Source organism: Aquila chrysaetos, chromosome 7, assembly GCF_900496995.4.
Source record: "Aquila chrysaetos chrysaetos chromosome 7, bAquChr1.4, whole genome shotgun sequence".
In the NCBI taxonomy this organism is placed as follows: Eukaryota; Metazoa; Chordata; class Aves; order Accipitriformes; family Accipitridae; genus Aquila; species Aquila chrysaetos.
The window spans coordinates 9,029,022-9,045,607 of NC_044010.1; the positions used below are offsets into that span (position 1 = coordinate 9,029,022).

Genomic DNA, 16,586 nt, shown 5'->3' on the forward strand with positions numbered 1-16,586 from the left:
TGGGCCAGCAGTAAGTGAAGACTTGCTGCAAACTTCCTCTGCTCCGTGACTCTAGAAGCACTGGGAACTTAAAAGGGGAACACGTTTGCAACCTGGGAAAGCACCTATAGAAGGAGCTTTCTCAATCTACTGCCTAAGCAGTGTGAATAAAGGTAAGCAAAAGGGTCTTTAAGTTAAATAGCTACATCAGTTGAGATGAATTTCATTTACAACAGTACAGAGCCCTCTTTTCCACTGTTCCCACAGAAACAAACAAACAATACCCAAACCACCTGTAATCACCATGTAAATATCTAAGCCCAAACACAAAACTAGAATTTTCAAAGCTATTTCCTGATCTGGAGCAGCTACAGTCCTTGAATTAAGAGTGCCATTCCAGTTCCTCAAGAAGGTTACAGATCAGCCTTGTAAAAGGAATCAGATCAGGGCACAACAGCATTCTTAACACAGATAATTTTGTCTCCACCTCAGAACACTGAAGGTCAGAAGACGTAAAATGATGGAAGACATTCTCTCAAGCACAGCTCCTTGAATTTTTGAGACATCTTTGACATTATTACAGAAGTTGCATTTTTTCCCTTTAACATAGCTTTCACCCAGCAGTGACTGCAACACAAACAAGATAGCACACCTCTTTGTGCAGGTGGCCTTGTTTGCCAGTAGAATGAAAAACCTGGGGACTTCATGGATAACAGAAGAAAAATCACTTCAGAGAGAAACAGAAAAAAAAACTTTGATAAGCTGAATGATGAAAACAAAATGAAAGTTGCTGGCAGATCATCACTGTAAGTGAAGTGGCAGGGCAAGTTCCACTCTCAAACATCTGTGTTGAGAAGGAACAGAAAGTGTGCTAGGGATGATCCTACCCTTTATACAGTCTTAACTGGAAACACAAAGTGATACAGGGTTCTTGAGCTGTTAGTGGTACCTTTTTGTGAAACTCTCCAATTCCAGCGTGCTCAAGTGTTAAAAACCAAATGTGTAAACTTGGTGCATAAGAAAATTTTCTTACTAAAATTTGGACAATTTATTACCAATATGTAAAATGAAATATGTGGTAAATTTAAAAATATCTTTAGAAGTGCAGTTTCTTAAAATGATGCATACCTTGCAAAACTCTAAGTTTATAATAAAAAGATCAAAATACATAAATAATTGTCTGAAGTAAAGATTCAGATAAATCTGAAGAGAGGTGATAACATTGTCATTCATATTCAGTATGCATCACATGTAGGTGTTAATGAAAAACACCAGAATGCTTAAATTTTGAATTACAACATTTAACCCCTAATCCTTTGGAGAACACCGATTACTATTTTATGTGCTAATTAGGAGATGATCTGCAGAACCTCCAAGTGGCATCAATAGATAGCTTATTTCTGGTCATAAAGGCATCTAAAATGAACTTACGAAACTTTGAGATCCCCCTCAGAGTTTTTTTCTGTCCTGGTCAGGCACTTATAGAAGAAACTGCTAAAAACGTGTGTACGGTCGGCAAGATGTTTTGGCACCTTCTCCAACAACAGGTATCTACCAAAGAAAAAAGGAGGAAATTATTAAATTCCTTTTCTAGAAAGTACCATTACTGTTAAAAAAGGACAATTTTTTTAATGTATTATCATACTCAGGTTATGTTTACTATCGGTTGCCTTCACAGCCACTAGTCATGCCAAACTTTTCTCTCTATTTTCAATATGCATAAGGGTGGGCATCATCAGAGTACGTAACAGCCAATCAACTACTAAGAATGCAGTTGTTATCGCAAATTTGTGCTCCAGTATTAATGCTTCTGAATTTATTTTTAGAGTTAGGTTTCTAGCCCTTGCCATTAAGACAGGCTTGAAAACCTAAGTATAAACCTATGGAGCATTATACTGCATATACAAAAAGCATAGAATATGTCAGTACTAGAAACTGTCCGTTTTACTTCCACATGTGAAAGTTAAGACAAATATTCTGCAAGTACTCATTCTGTATGATTTTACTGTTGATCATTTTACTATAAACATCAGGTTGAGTGTTTATTCTGTCATCCTAGAAGGCCAAAACTCTCATAATCGCAGTCATCCTACACAAGGTGCCTCCAGCTTCACCTAATGACTTGAGCAACAGTCATACATTAAACAACTTGCAACACAATGAAAACTGAGAATGTGGGAAGTCTAACAAATTTAAAAAGCAGAGGAGTTTCTGCAATGATTGCATTAAATTCCTTTATTCAGATCTTCCTTTTCTGGTGAGGTGAAGCCACAGCTATTGAGAGGACCACGCTGCATGATTTATTTCTAGTTTAGAGCAAAATACAGGGGGCTTTGCTGTAAAACCACATTGAAACACTCTGGTACACGTTTCCTTTCCCATTCCTCTAGACAAGAAGTTTTAACTGGCTTCCTATTGCTCACAGTTACTGCAGCCATGCTGGATGCCAAGCAAAACATAATTCTTGCAAGCAACCTTCAAAAGAGCCAGAATTCTACTTAGATTTAAGTCAGCACAGGATAAATAAACCTCAGCTTTAGGGAATGGTGGCCCACAATGCCAGTTCTGGAAAACTTGCTTTCACAAGCAACTTCAGCAGGATGGCATGAAGCAGGTAAGCCAAGCACAACTTCCTCAAGAAGTATTAGCTGTGTTCCTTTCTGCAGGAGCTGTGCATCAGACGAATTCCTGAACTCTTGCACAGAATAGCAGAGGATGCTCCACTTCATGCAAACTTAGTAAATAAACTACTAGTACAGACCCTCTATACTTTGTTCAACTACCTGCTTAAAACTGCTCAGCCCTTTCTGTTCTGTGAGGTTGCAAAAAGCTTTTTTCCCCCCAGCTATTCTGTCTGGATTATATCACAGCCCTTTAGAGGAACAAGAATGAAATTGAAACAAATGAAACTGCTGAGAAAACACAAAAGCTTTAAAAATGTCCAACCTGTGAATTCATCATACTGTTACTTCTGAAATTGTCATATCATATTTAGTGACCAACATTTACAGTAACATTCAAGTTCTGATCAAGTCCCAGAAAGAAGAGTACAATTAAGGCTGTGATTACTTACTTAAGATAGAAATCAATTATGACATCATTGAGAAACTCTCCATATTCTAAGCACTCTAGGTCTTCTCTTGTGACTCCCAGTCCTCCTTTTGCAGGTGGAGGTGGATAAACAATTAAACTAGAAAATACAAATCACATTATAATAGTGACAAACTGTGTTTTACATTACATTCTTCTTAGTATGGCTGTTACACATGCAGAAGATTTTCTTAAAAACCTGTTAAAATTGGTAGTTCTCAAAACTTGACTAACTCAAAAGCCCTTTACCATTTCTTCCTCCCATAGTTAAGTGTTATAAAAGAAATATGCACCCCAATGCACACTGAAATTTTGAGAAAAACTTTTGAAAAGGAGATTATTTTTTACCTTAATCTCGGTTTTCTATTTTTTTATAGAAGTAATTGACAAATGGCTATATAAAATGGGAAGGAACACTAGAGGGCATATTCTTAGATGGTATGAATGTACAGTGATTTTCTATTCATTAGGACTCCAACAAGGACTCTCACGTTTCCAAGCAAACTTCGGTTTATGCACCATGCAGCATATGTCCTGTAAGTGGTTTAAAAATGCCCAATTTACCTCTAACGCTAGTATTTAAAATGTATTTTAAAACATTTAGATTAACAACCATATTATTTAACTGGAACCATGAACTGAGCAATTTTTGCTGCTGCAGAAACAAAACCAACTGCTATACTCTCAGTAAAAACAGTGACGGCAAAAGGCAAGAGTTCCTAAAAGCCATTTACTTCACTAATGTTTGCTGTACTAAAAGTACGAGCACTAACAGGCTAGTGCAGACAGAACTGATGCATGTCAGCACTCTCCTAATATCTTGCTGCATTACACATCTGTGGGTTCTCATTTTCTAATGTCTTTTGTTAACCAAGCTCCTGTACTGACTAGTAAATTGTATGACAAACTAGTTATAAATAGATTGAGTGTGACAGAACAGTGAAATGAAACATTGTTTAGATTAAAAAAAAAGGCTTAGCTTAAATTAGCAATAGTTTTGCTGTGATATGGACTTAGATGGACACTCACACAGGCCATGAGGGCCCTACTACCCCACTGATACATTCACAATATGAGCTTGTAGTCATAGTTCAGGTATTCTCTAAATTCTGTGAGATTTTCTGTCATCCTGTAACACATCCATTTTGTCTGTTAACTATTAGGATGGAAACAGGAATAACTACATTCAAGCTTGGTGATATTTTAGATTTCTAGAGCATCTTTCACACAACACTTACAAATCAACTAGAGAATGGTAGTTAAGCCAGGGCTTTTGTTCCAGCAATTTGTTTATTCAATTTGTTTTATTTTCACCTTCTCATTTATATGAAATATACTTACTTCTTAACTGCTCCGGTTTCTCTTACTTCTTTCCATTCTTCATTCAGTACAGAGGACAGAGAGATTGAATAACAACCACTATTCTGCTTATTTGCGAGGGTATAACTGGGCCTGGCCACTTTTGGTTTTGATTCCTACCAGAAAAAATCCAAACAATAATAATAGTAAAAAGCATTATAGAGCTTGATATGTAAAACAGAACACACAAAAACCAAACCTGAAGCCCACAGGAGTACCCTGCATCACTGAAGAGGAATCTTGCTGGAGAGCAGAAATGTAAACATCAGTATTTAGGCAAACATGCCACCGCTCAGACAATACTAAAGTTATGTCCCTTTTAAAATGATGACAGGTCTTCATCTGTTCATAACCTCTCTCTAAAACTGTTTAAGCATTATTCAGTCAACTGACACAGAATTGGTTTTGGAGAAGAAACAGGACCTGAAAGGATGGAGACAAGTATCAGGCTGTCTTACTAGGAGCTGTGTATGCTTGGAAGGTTTGAAAATCTAGTTCTTAATCTGCCTAAAAATGATACAGATTTGAACTGGCCGAGTCAATTTTTATGTTTCCAGTTTCATAGCCAGATTGATCTCTTGTCTCTGTGCTTTTTCCTGATGGGAACAAACATACGTAATTTCTGAAGTGACAACGATGTGGGGTTGGGTTGAGACATTTACTCCTCAGAGGGAGCTGTATTAACACATTAACTTGCATAGCCCCATCTCCCCAGCGGTCTTAGGAATTGTTTAGCATTTCACGCTGTGGAGCCCCCACAAGAATGTCTAGAGGTGTCTAGATAGCAAGATCTACAGCTTTTTTTGTAGCAAGATACAACAGCTCCTCCTCTGCCGCACCCCTTCACTTCCAGCTCAACTAAAAAATGGCTCCATCACTCATTACTTGATTAACTCCCAACTTGCTGCCCTGGAGACACTACAAGGGCAGGAAATCCCTGTGGTTCTAGGCATATGCAACCGTGAGTCAACCTAAAGCTTCACTATTTGCCACTTACTGATGAGGTCTATATACTATGCCTCCATGGACACAATCTAGTTTACTGCAAATCTTGCCCCACTGTGAGAGAGAAATAACAAACATGACTCTTTTTTTTTTGAGCTATGGATTAAGAAAGAAGGCTGATCTAAAATGTACTAGAATGTGTGAATGCCAACAGGTGGTGATGAATCAAGCAACAGCTACGCACTAACCTGAACTGCAGGCTCATGAGCACCTGAGGTATTCTCTTTTGGCATACATTGCTTTAGTAGATCCTTTCTGTAACTCATAAAAGAGCTCTCTTCAGGAGAAAGGTCCTTAAACAAGGGTAATGCTTGCTTCAAAGACAAAAACTCAAGGAGATCTGGTGCTCTATTCTTCTTGCTTACACCTGTAATCAATTCAGTCAGTCTGTCTTCTTCCCATTCTGTGAGTGGTTGGGACAGTTCAAGAAATACAAATTCACTAGATTTGGCTGGAAAAAGGACAGAATGGATAGTATTAACTATTAGGTTATGTGATAAAAACTTGTCTGCACACCCACAAAGGAGCAGAGAGACAATGGCAGGAGGGGGAGCCCAAATAATACCCTCCTGCCATCAAAGGGGCCATCAGCCCACCAAAGGCCCACCTCCACAAGCCCAGAGGAGCACAGAGGCACAACAGCAGGCAGAAACCTGAACTAAGGACTGGGAGGAAGGGACGCCCGGTCTGGGCCCTTCCCAGGGCTGTCCCAGGAGAGCCTCAGCCCCAGGGTCCAGACCTGAAACCCATCAAGATGAGTCAACGCCAGAGCACCTTTTGGACTGAGGAGGGGTTGCTGCCGAGGCGTACGGCACTTATGATGGGATGCAGGGGAAGAGCATTTGTGGACTGCACAGTACTTATTATGGGACATTTAAGGGAAGAACCAAAGGCAGGCAAAGGGAACCATTTAGGTGATTTGGGCAGGAACAAGTGTGGGAAAGTAGAGGGCTAAGGGCATAGGAAGGACCAGTTGCATCTAAATACTTTGCTGGTCAATACACTTGTCTGGCCATGCCAGACAGTCTGTTCTGTCTTCTTATTAAATTCCTTTCTAACTCTCTCTTGGGTGAGGGACTCTCTATTTGGTGTGTATGGGGGTGTGCCTGCAGCAATGGGAGTGAGTGCAAGTGAGCATGATTGCTAGCAAAAATCAAGCCAAACTAGGTGAACAGGCGAAGAGCCCTGGGAGCCAGGAGGGTGAGGAGGTCCCTAAGGGACAGCTCTGGCTGTGAGACTGCCTGTGTATCTCTAAGGATGAGAGCACAGGGAGATCAGCTATTGGGACTAGGGGAGTCCTGGCCAGCTGTGTGCCTGTGTGTGCACGACAGTCTGTACCAGCAACTGGCACCGGCCTCGGTGGCTTTTATGTCCAGGTGCCAGCAACTGGGGAGACTGGGATCCAGGGCCAGCAACTGGGCAGACTAAGTGTCTGAGCCCAGCTGACAGAGGGATCCACCTTGTACATATGTGTGTGTGTGTGTGTGTGTGTGTGTGTGTGTGTGTATATATATTTTCTCACTAGTGGGCCTCCATCCTGCTCAGCCAGAGAGGGGAGCAGGATGAGGCTGTTGGTGCTGCCTGTGTTCATGTGAGTGCTGTGTTTTATCTGTGTGGCCAGCTATGTATATATGTGGTGTATGCAAGTGCTCCGTGTGCTGTACCTATTGGGACTACATCTTCAGCCTTACTACTGATTGGACCTGGGGACATGGAGCTGCATCAGCCTCACCCCTCTCAGGCTGTCAGATCCAGCATGATACATTTTCCTCTAATATTAACGCACTAAGAAGGCAGAGCAGACACATAGCAACCTTTTCCACAATCCGTAGAACCATCACTGATTTTTTTCAACAAGTCTCTACATATATTTCAAAATATTTACATTACTACAAATTTAAAAGGCATAAAACATTCAAGCATAGAAATTTAATAACAACTTCTGAAGGTTTCTCCTACAACAAGAATGTAATCAAGGTAAATAAACCTCAGATTAAAAAGCGCCTCACAGCTTCATACTCAGATTCCACTCATTTCACTGGGAGCTGTGTCTATAGAAGCTACCAGAAACTGATAAATTTACATCAAGTAAAGGTAACTCACTGCTAAAATTTCACTCAGTATTTCACTTCAAATTACTCATACTACTTATGTAAAGTTAACATTACTTATAATTTTTCTTCATACAGGTGGTGATTGTACAGGGTAAACATACTGTTACATTTCACACAGGCAACTCTGACATCATCATTTTGGTAGATGTCATTTTGCAATGCTTTTGGTAACGTAAAAACCTTGTGTGATTGTGCCACTCTGAATATTTGAGCAAAACTTATACTCAGTTTTACAGAGCTTCATGCTAGAAAAACAAATAGACCCAGTCCATAATACCCTACAGACTAAATAGCCCATTTGGTCTTTAGTGGAAATTTTCTCCAATAATAATTCAATGGCCCAATGCATCTTGTCAAAGATCAAATCAACCTTTATCTGGCCAAGCCTTTTGTCTAGCATATACATTACTCAAGAGTAAGGACACTTAAAACGTCCCATTTATTTTAAAGGGAGAGATATTTTATACACAAGTGTAGTTTCAGAAGGCCTGCTCACGCAGGTTACAACTGAACTGTGTTACAAGGTCTTTTTACTAAGTAGCAGTGGTTTTGAATCACATCATGTTAGATTTTTCTTCCAAATACAAGTATAGTGAGGCATTTTAGAAAAGCAAAACTGACCAACTTATTTTAAAAAAAGCTATAGGCTTTCCTCAGTATTCCAGAAGCACAACTATAAAATAACTGCTTTATTGACACACCATTTATTAGACCTTTTCATTGCATTTAAGGAAAGAGATTACTCACATGGCTTGCTGATAACTAACTTTCCTAGTTGGGTTTCAATCTTTTCTACATAATCCACAGATAACCAAAGGAAAATGATCATTGTTGAAGAACAGCCACCATCACTTCTCCACAAGCCAAACCTTCTCAGATCCAGAGTATCCACTGTCAGCTTAATATTCTTATTAAGAGCCACTGGAGAAAACAGAATTTAAAATAACCGTATCTTTCACAGCCATGGATAGTTATAAAGTCATACATGTTACAGTAATTACATGCTAAGACATAAGTGTATTAAAACAGTACTTGTAGATCTCAAATGTGTTGAGAATTTAGTATTTAAATCAGTTATATTAAACTATGTAAAACAAAGTTACCAAATTGTAACACCAAAAGCTACACATCTAAATGCAAGATTCTTCATGGAAAAATTTGTATTTTTGCTCACAATAAGCACAGTTAATACCTACAAATATAGAAAAAAATATTGCAAATCATGAACTTCTCTTTCCTTTTAGTCAATCCCATTCATAACTGCTCACAAACCTTCTACAAGATATAGAAACCACACATCATCTTTGGAAAATGGACTGAATGCAAATCTACAGTTATAGTCCTCTTAGCTTTAGTCAGCTCATACATTTTTATTTAATAAACCTAAGGGTCTAAAACCCTAATCTGAAAAGATTAATGTTTCACCGCAACAACATGCATAGTCAGACTTACTATAGTTCAACACTTAATATATGCAGGAATGCAGGAAGCAAGGCCATTAAAACTGCAAGTTCACCTTAAAATTTTAAGAAGCTGCTAAGTTATTAATGCTTACACTGTAGACACTGACACTTTTATTTATTGAAAAAATGAAATTTTAAAAATTATTTAATGTCTTTGTGAAAGCAAATAAGATTATAAACTATTCACAATATAAATATGTACTGACTATTTTAATGCAATACTTTAAACATATAGTTAAGAGAAGGCTGAAGAAAAAATTCTCTTACCTTGAAATGGGATCGTAATGTACTTGGTTGTAAACTGAAATAAGATTTAAAAAAATACGAATTAGTTTGCTTCTTAAAAATTGATTAAAACAAAGTAAGAATTTTTAATTATCTGCACATCTTTATTTGCTTATAGCCAAATAAACTGAAAATAATATCATAGAATCATTTTGGTTGGAGAAGACCCTTAAGATCATTGAGTCCAACAATTAACCTAACACCACCAAGTCCAATATGCCTAGTTTGAGACTTAATATTGGCTATTTCACCTAAAACAACACTCCTAAATACATAGTGCAGAATCTAAATGACAGCAAAGTGACTTCCAGGGGTGCTAAGCACTGAGAAATAAGCAGAAGTTGCAGAGCTGCCTACGGACTCCTTAAAAAAAAAAAAAAAAAAAAAAAAAAAAAAAAGATGAACAATTGGGACAAAAGGAGCTTAAGCACCCCATGATAAAGACTGTCAGCTGCACTATTTGAATTAAGGACACTATATAAATGGTCCAACACTGGGCTGTTACTTTGCTATTTACATTAACCTTTGAATTAAAGGCCTTCAAAGTTTCCACTTACTTGCTGCTATGGCTACATAAAGAATGCTTTACTGTCACTTTGACAGAAGGTTGTCATATACACTGAGAGAAGAGGTTTCTCTTACATTACGACAGCAAGCGCAAGAACAAAGTTGTTTTTTTCCAAGGAAAATTTTCACTTTCCACCTAAAAGCATTAATTCTAAAAATATTTCAACTCATCCCTCAAATGATTTTGGCATATTAATTTAGAAAATTTCTATTAAATGTTTTCATTACTGCATGAGAACTGCTGCACAAAACTGCTGTTTTGTGAAAAGCTGAAATTACTATTACAATCCAAGATTCCAAAATGTCTTACTGCAAGCAAAAAAAGATATACATGTTCAAACATTTCTTTTTCAGTTGCAATATATAGAATGAGCCTAGTCAAAGACCTGTTGAAACTCCTGCAGCTGGTACTCCATTTGAAGTACACCTTCACTTACATTTCTACACCCTGTAAGTAGCATGTTGCCTATGTGCTAATGCTTTTAGCATTGGTTTTTATGTTCTTTAAAGCTACAAAACAAGCAATTTTCTGTTTAAAAGGCAAGATTAGTGCATAGTATATATCTGAACTCTGATTGCTATGGATTACTTCAATATCTGTACTATTTCTGAGAAAAGTAATTGGTGTTTATCTGAAGTGACATTGCCATTATTTTCCATTAGAATTCATTAAAAGCTTCATCAGTATGATTTCTGTTCCAGTACAGCATTTATACAGAACCTTTACCTCTGAAAACTGGGGCCACAGAAAATCCCAGTTAGGTTTTCTACTGACAGCAATCCAAACACACAAGGTAATGGACTATACACTCCACCATTTAGCCAAAGCAATTTGATGCAACAATAATCAAAACTCAGTGCTTCAACATTAAGCACCACTAGCTTTGCTTAACTAGAATTTTAATTTTTACATATTCTTAAAATATCACCATAATAGAACTACTTACCCTAGCAGGACCTGTTGATAGCCATTTAAATTTCCCAATGTATAGACTATCAAATTCAACATCCAATGCTGGGTTCATCTGTTTTCTAGGTGTGCTTCCAGAAGGTAAGCTGATAGGACATTTATCTTCAATTGACGCTGTTAAAAACTGGGGGGAAAAAAAAAGTATATTTACTATAGGGCTTTAAATGAGATACTTCCCTCCTGTAACCTTAGGAATTTTCTCTTCATGTTTGTAAGAATTTACTCCCCAAACCAATGTCCATATAAAAACTCCGTATTAAAAAGCTATAAATGTTATTACAATCATTACTGGCAATGTCCTTAAGGGCCTAACAGTATCTTGCTCCACCTCTAAAGATCCTTGAACTTCTCCATGCACTGAATTACAACAGAAGACTGGACGACAAGGAGAAACTACTGACTTGGACTACAATCAATAAAAAACATTGTATGGAAAAAAAACCTTTTCACAGACATATCTTCATCATGTCTCCCTCTAGCTCAGGTTACTATTTGATCCTTCCTGTTTTGTAATATTAAACATTTCCAAATGTTTATTTTCAAAATGTGAAATACATTGTTATGTTGCAAGAACACTCAAGCTTCAGAGCCAGAGATCTTCTCTGAAGACTGTCCAGAATTCTATCTGTGAAATCAATTACTGCAGCTACTGCTTGTTGCTGGGACTAATCACATCTGCTCTAAGCATTTCACTTTTGTCCTAACATGCAAGAAAAAATAAACATTGGAGAAATAAATCAAAGGGTTGGCATAACAATACATAGGCCAAATACTGGACTACCTGCTCTGTGTGACTTTCCATCTTGTCTTCCAATTGCTTTGCTGAAAAACAGAAGTCAGACTGCTGGTCTGTTTCTTTATTCTCAGTGGTATTATCCTGCAGCAGCTCTGTGCATTTTGGTTCAGAAGGTCCATCTTCATCATCACTGGAAAGGACAACTGAAGAGGAAAAAAGAAGTATACATATACTACAAGACACAGACTTGAGAATATTTCATTCATTGTGGATTTCAGATAAGCAAAGAATTCTCTCTTGCAGTATGTAGTATCAAAGTACATTGCCCAAACCAATCAAGGTCTGCGTGCATGAAAGTGTATGCAACAGGTACTGCTTTCTATCTTTATTAACGCTTTTTACCCAAGATTCTCAAAATTATTTGACTATTAAAAGAAACAGGCCACAACACAGCTGCTTCAAAGAAGAAAGAACATTTCTTCTCAGTTTAAGCATCCTTAAAAAGTACAAGCTTGATTTTCCATAGCCACAAAATCAGCTGCAAAATAAGGCCTGGAATTTGAAAATCCTGCTGTCTATCCTGTTTCTCAAGTACAAGACCCTTTACACTCCAGTAGATGACACTGGCACTAGGCACTGTTCTCTAACCTGCACAATGCATTACAAACAACATGATCTCTGTCTTCAATATTTTGTTCCATATGTTTCAATTAGTCAGTCATGCATGAGTTCTCCTAGTACCTAAGCCTACCAATAGTAGCTGTCAGCAGCACAGATACAGTACATACTTGGGTCAATTGAAACACGTTGCCGATTACCCCTGCAGATTCTGTTCCGCAGCTTGCTCAGGTACTGTGATGTGTCCATCTTTAATTTCCTGATGGTACTAACTCGTGGTGAAATCACATCCTCACTGGTGGCAGAAAGCTGTTTCTCTGACAAATTTCTGGGAGGACACTCTGAGCCAGGTTCCTCTGTGCAGCTGGGAGCAGGCCTTAAGTGATTGTGGGTGGAAGTGTCTGTACAGTCTCTCTCTAATGGCTGGGGAATACAATCCAGCACCAGAACTGTATTAGATCTGTGACCTTGTGCATCCTCACAGGGTGTTCTGCGGCCCTGAGACCGAGTTGAACTCAGTCTTTGCTCCTTCTAGAAAACAGGAATCAGAGACAGGATATATGTTTATTTCTTGACATTTCTATGATGGTTCAGATCAGTGATCACTGAGACTTAGCTATGTGATAGACAAAATAATTATATCTTAATGCAACTGCATTTAGAGCTCAAGTTAGGGTGATTTCTCCCTCCTTGTATTCCAAAGGTTATTACACAAAGGCATGAGGGACAATCTTTTAAAAATCTACTATGACCCCCATTCAAACTGAACAAGAAACGATTTCTGATTTTTTAGCAGCTCTCTCACTGTCTGACACTGAAAGACCAAGCACCAGTGATGTTCATTACTTTGCAAACGTGTGGCTGGGTCAACTGCATGAACAGGACTTGGCAATTACCTATTCCTGTGGGGTTTTAATCAGGTTACAGAGATGCCTTTATTGTATTCAAATGTTTGAATATAAATCACAGTTTGTACTTGACTGACTGATTCCCTCAGTCTTTTTTCTTTTTTTTTTTCCCCTAAGTCTTAATGACAGATAAGAATTAAACTTTAGGGATTAATACAATAGACTGAGGAGGAGGGAGAAGGATGACATCTGCAAGATTTCAATAACCCCAGGTATACTTTGCATTTTTTGTATCAAAGTCCCTAATTGGTTCTATACCATCTGTGAAAGAAGCTTCACTTAAGTAACTAGATGCCTTATTTCCAAAGTTGTTACGCTCCATTCTCCCATCTGAAGGAAACACTGTCATTCATCTCTCACAACCTTTCTGCCACAACAAGAGTATTCTGATGTTGCGGACAGAAGTACGTATACTCACTCTTCTTGATGCACCACTGAACTACTTTCCCCCAACAGGTACAACAGTATCCCTAGATACCCTAATTATTGGTATAATTCTTTTATTTTGGATGTTGCTACTGCTGCTATTGAAGTATGCGTGCATGTGTGTACACAAACACATACATTAAAATTAAGTGCAACTTACAGACAGTAGAAGTGATTTTTCTGGAATGTGTACATTACAGTCATCAGAAATATGGCCACTAGATCTTCTTTTCCTTTTCTCAGAATCAAAAGAGCCAGATTCCTTCTGACTAAGAGTGGTACTGTTCACGTATCTGCTCCTCTTTTCCAGTTCATCATAGTTCTTGTTTTCTGTGTCAGAAGAAAAAAAGTTATTTAATGGGTTATCCTCAAAAAATTTTGTATTTCTTCATATCTGTCTTAACTAAAATGCACGGAAGCAGATACCTTCCATGATATTTCTTTCCTTTTTAATTGTGTGTGGCTGCCAAAATATATTCCCTAAAATAATTAAGGAAAGATTATTATTGCACGACTAATTAAGATAAGAGTAAAACCAAATTCATAGTTCCCTTCCAAGTAAGAATTAGCATTCCATACTCCACAGTCCTTCTTTTATCTTCTGCTGCATGCAATATTCTCCATTCCTGTTCTAATCTGCAAATACCAGTATTAAAAAGATACTACGTTCTCCCTGCTGACTCAGCATAGAGCTTATCATTCAGCAGTAAATATGAACATTGTCATATAGCATAAACATTTTAGCAGGGTTCACAAACCATTTGAGCATTCTTGATGTATTACATTCTTGAGTATAAAAGACTTCTTATAAAATCACAATTACAATGGTGCAGTGAGGCTTCCCTCAGTTTCCCTTTTCTTCCACAGGTCTCATTCACCATAGCTTTATTCCTATTTAAAAACAGCTATTTGATATATTTTACCATATCTGTATGTGTTTCCTCAAAATGCAGTCTTTTACACTGCGTGCCTGTTTTGTTTCTATGCTCTCCTCATAATACTAAACTAAAAAAAGAAAATTTCCCAAAATTCTCCAAAATTCATATTTAAATGCCAGATTATTGCTCACTACAAACCTTTCTTCTGCAGCTCCCGTCTTCTAAAAGTGAAGGCATTATTTTTTTCTTGTTCCTTGGAAGCCTTGGTCAATTTACACAGATCATCTGTCTTTCTCAGGCAATGCTCAGACCTGTAAAGAATATTAACTATGACTTATCTTTGATTTTGAAAGAATACTGAATGAAAATCCCAACAGAAACAAGGGTTGGTTAGACCACAAACTTCTGCCTCTCTTGTAAGCATGTGGAGCTTGGCAAATGAAACACAAACTAATTCAGTCCCTGTCATGGAAATACACAGATACTCTAACATTATTAATGACATTGATGCTTCTAAAAGGTGCAAAGTATGAAAATCTGACATGCTTGACATCAGACACTAAAATATTATTTTGCTGTAAAGCATGACTGCAACAAGAACACGTAACAAGAAAAGAAAGAGAGAACGACAGTTAGTTGAGTGTATCCTTGCCTTTGTCATGAATGCAGTGGGAATGAGGCAATGTAGTATATTTTTAAATAAGATTTAGAACTGCTAACAGAATCCATTGAGTAAGTTCCTCCAATGAGAAAAGATTTGAAATAGAAATTCCTGCTCAAAAGGGCCTGAAACAGTAACTTTGAAGGGCGGGGGGGGGGGGGGGGGGGGGGGGCGCGGGACAGGACATGAATGACGAAGAAACAGAAACGGATTACAGTACGAGAAACTAGGCAACCTACAGGTGTAGGTTGAGTTGTAGTTGAGTTTGTAGTTTCATTCTAAAAAGAAGGACATGTAAGAAAGTAATCAGTTTGGGTTTTTTTAATTAGCTTTTTTATAAATAAGAGAATGTATTCAGGAGGTACTGACAGACTGAACAGTATGGCATCCTCACATTTGAGGTCTGATCTTGTAAACATACTCTCAATTTCTCTGGAGGCTAGTTACAGCTGACAAAAGTCTACATAAGTGTATTTTGGTTTCTAGTGTATGCATTAGGATAACATTTAGTCATATGTTCATGTGATATTTTCTCACATGAACTTAATTATATTCAGTACGCAAGACTTCTCTTCTGAAAATTTATCAGGGTTACAAGATAAAAGAAACTAACCTTAATGACCTCTGCTTCATCTCCTGTGAGAGTTGGAAAATAAAAAAGAAAATAAAGAAGATTTCATAGATAAAGCAATTTAATGCTGCTCTGGAAAATCTGTTCCATTCCTCCTTTCATCACCTTACTTAAACCAAAGGAATTTTGTGTTCATTGTTTTATAATGTGCCTAACTCAGAATGTTGCAGTCTCCGATTTGCAAAGAACTAAGCAATCATCACAATGACTGCAATCACCAACAGCTGAGCCTGGACTCATAAAGAACAGCACCAACCATGGGAAAGAACTTGCTTGACATCTTTAACTACATAGCCAAAACTGTTAGACACTTTCTGAAGATGCCTATTCTTTAGTGCTGTTTCTGTAGGTGAAAGTATCATTGCTCTTTGGGAATACTGTAAAGACAAATAAAGATTTCCAGAGTGCTCCGATACTACAGCGATGAACAGTATATAAGCACCATGAAGAAATTACTGATTATCTTTCCATTCAAAAAGAATCATGAATTGAACCATATACAGAAAAAGTGTTCGGTAAACACTATTATTCATTCTGTATATTGAATGAGACAGAGTCTTCCACAGGTCAGGCACCTTTAGTTCTGGAATAACCTCACTACAGAAGACTTGATTTTGGAACCCACATCTCTCTCTCAACTTAAATATTTGTATGCATAACAGCTATATAGATTTGACTGCCTTAAAAGACCATACAAAACCATTAAGTGTTTTTTAGCATTTGTTTTACACCAACATCACAATTCAGGCCTTTCAACAACAGGAAATATTTCAATAGGAATGCTTCTGCTAATAGACTTCCCTAAACGTATTTACTCTATACACAAATTCTGCACATTTTATTTTCACTTCCAATCTGCTGATAACTCAGTTTAAAATGCACCGCTTAACAGATAT

At 37.6% G+C, this 16,586-nt stretch overlaps 1 protein-coding gene across 20 annotated transcripts in view; it reads right to left on the reverse strand.

The window, feature by feature from the left end:
- SENP7 (SUMO specific peptidase 7) overlaps window positions 1-16,586 on the reverse strand; it is a 49,080-nt gene that overhangs the window by 13,687 nt on the left and 18,807 nt on the right. For 16 of the 20 annotated variants that reach the window (XM_030021085.2, XM_030021090.2, XM_030021091.2 and 13 more), the window contains 11 exons: window positions 14,597-14,709; window positions 13,681-13,850; window positions 12,357-12,717; window positions 11,611-11,771; window positions 10,810-10,956; window positions 9,278-9,311; window positions 8,295-8,468; window positions 5,622-5,884; window positions 4,411-4,544; window positions 3,053-3,169; window positions 1,411-1,530 (listed from right to left, as the gene is read on the reverse strand). In XM_030021085.2, the coding sequence (XP_029876945.1) occupies window positions 1,411-1,530; window positions 3,053-3,169; window positions 4,411-4,544; window positions 5,622-5,884; window positions 8,295-8,468; window positions 9,278-9,311; window positions 10,810-10,956; window positions 11,611-11,771; window positions 12,357-12,717; window positions 13,681-13,850; window positions 14,597-14,709 (1,794 nt within the window). The remainder of the gene's footprint in view (window positions 1-1,410; window positions 1,531-3,052; window positions 3,170-4,410; window positions 4,545-5,621; window positions 5,885-8,294; window positions 8,469-9,277; window positions 9,312-10,809; window positions 10,957-11,610; window positions 11,772-12,356; window positions 12,718-13,680; window positions 13,851-14,596; window positions 14,710-16,586) is intronic. The other 4 variants (XM_041124671.1, XM_030021081.2, XM_041124674.1 and 1 more) reach the window with 2 other exon arrangements.